This window comes from Cynara cardunculus (genome assembly GCF_001531365.2).
Source record: "Cynara cardunculus var. scolymus isolate 2C chromosome LG 3, CcrdV1, whole genome shotgun sequence".
In the NCBI taxonomy this organism is placed as follows: domain Eukaryota; kingdom Viridiplantae; phylum Streptophyta; class Magnoliopsida; order Asterales; family Asteraceae; genus Cynara; species Cynara cardunculus.
In genome coordinates, this window is record NC_037530.1 from 24,590,819 (window position 1) to 24,592,478 (window position 1,660).

The 1,660-nt window shown below is 40.5% G+C and overlaps 1 protein-coding gene across 1 annotated transcript; it reads right to left on the minus strand.

Annotated features, from left to right (window-relative positions):
- Positions 1-502: 502 nt before the first annotated feature.
- Positions 503-1,660, minus strand: LOC112509933 (probable carbohydrate esterase At4g34215). The gene is made up of 2 exons (XM_025115145.1): positions 930-1,660; positions 503-853 (listed from the first exon to the last, which is right to left on the minus strand). The coding sequence occupies exons 1-2, from the start codon at positions 1,506-1,508 to the stop codon at positions 659-661; spliced, it is 774 nt and encodes a 257-aa protein (XP_024970913.1). The 5' UTR covers positions 1,509-1,660; the 3' UTR covers positions 503-658.

The following is a 1,660-nucleotide window of genomic DNA, read 5'->3' on the forward strand; positions in this document are numbered from 1 at the left end:
AAACTAGGATCCATGTTCTATTATGTCTTGTCCAATATATCAAACGTATCGAAAGAGATTAGAGTAAAAGCGATAAAGCTCAAGACAATGGGAAGATATAAGAAAAACATAATTGTGTATAAGATTCAATAAAATAAAAACATAAAGGAGATATCCATGGGGACAAAAAGTTTTTTATGCTTGTGGGAAACAAGGACATGAAGCAACAAATATAAGGTGGATCAAGACCGTTGCTACTAATGTCAAGAACTAGGCCATCTAGTCGTTGTAATTGCGGACCTGAGTCTAATATGATAAAAAAATAATCTTTAAGTTGGGTCTGTAAAGAACAGACGTAGGACTTGTGGACATAGTGATATTTAGATAAATCAGAAAAAAAAAATGGCTAACAAACCAATTTATGTAAGGAAAATGATTATTTTGATCGATTTCCAAAAAAAAAAAATTAATAGTTTTGACATTTTTCTCCATTTTATAGTAATTATAAATAACAATCGGAGATGCTTTAAAAATGATGGGTATTACGTTGATATTATTCATTTTGAGGTTTCAATTCCATTAGTTAATACACTTGACCCAAATACTCAAATAAAGTAATAACAAAAAAAACATACGTGGCAACTGGCAAATTGGCAATGGTGTGAAAGCAATTGAGATATTACTTTCTTAGCCTGAAGAGCGCATCGGCTAACATTCCACCAAGACGCACCTGAGCCGGGGTGCTAAGGTGCAGATTATCTGCTAGCAATGGCAACCCCTTAGCATCCACACAACTCACTTTCCGTAGCTTCGTTTCCAGCTGTGCTTTTCTCACAGTTTCCACAAAAGATCCTTGCCCTGAAGCTATAGCCACCTGCGCCCACATAATAGCACCATTACAGTCGGAAACTTTCGATTTGGGTTTCTGACAGATGAATACAAATACTTACCTGAACTATAGGGAGCAATGGAGATCCAAGATCAGCACGCAGGTTATTGAACAAATTGGCTAACCTTCGTTTATACATATTCGCATCCACTTCATTCACGGTGTCACTCTCTCCTTGAAACCATAAAACCGCCAGAATCGACCCACCGCCGGTCCTAGCCGCCGTGGCTCTGGTCAGAAGCTGGTTGTAGAGAAAACCCCCTTTTTTCCACTGGGTGATTTTGGTCCCTAGTGGACCACCAATCGCACATGGAACCAAACCGATTGGACCCAACTGCGGATGGATCTCCAATACCCTGTTAGCAAACGACATCCCAGGACCTACACCACAAGTTACGTTGACATCAATGTCTTTGTGGAGAGGGTCACGAGCCTTGACCCAAGTGAGACCGGCGGTGAGTCGGAGGATTGAGGGATGGGGTTGGGATTGAAGAGGAACGACGCCGTCCCAGGTGTTGTTTCGGACGCCACCTCGGCCGGACATATTGCTTTGTCCGGCGAGTAGGATTATGTGTTTTCCATTAGAAACGGAAGCGTAGGCCGTCAACAGGTGGAGGATAAGGCAAAGGAAGGCCAACATTGCTGTTTTGCTGAGAATGGAGGCCAATCTAGTAGGGTACTCTGGTTTAGATCTCAACTCCTTTCGTTTATTGAATCAACTTTGTTTATGAACATATTTAAAACTATTTTTTTTTAAATTTGATTTTATTTCAAACAACGTGCATTGCATTA

Bases quoted from the DNA above. Each gene is read 5' to 3' on its own strand.
- LOC112509933 (XM_025115145.1), bottom strand. From the start codon at position 1,508: ATGTTGGCCTTCCTTTGCCTTATCCTCCACCTGTTGACGGCCTACGCT. The intron at 854-929 runs GTAAGTATTTGT...ATGTGGGCGCAG, and splicing joins CATTGCTCCCTATAGTTCAG to GTGGCTATAGCTTCAGGGCA.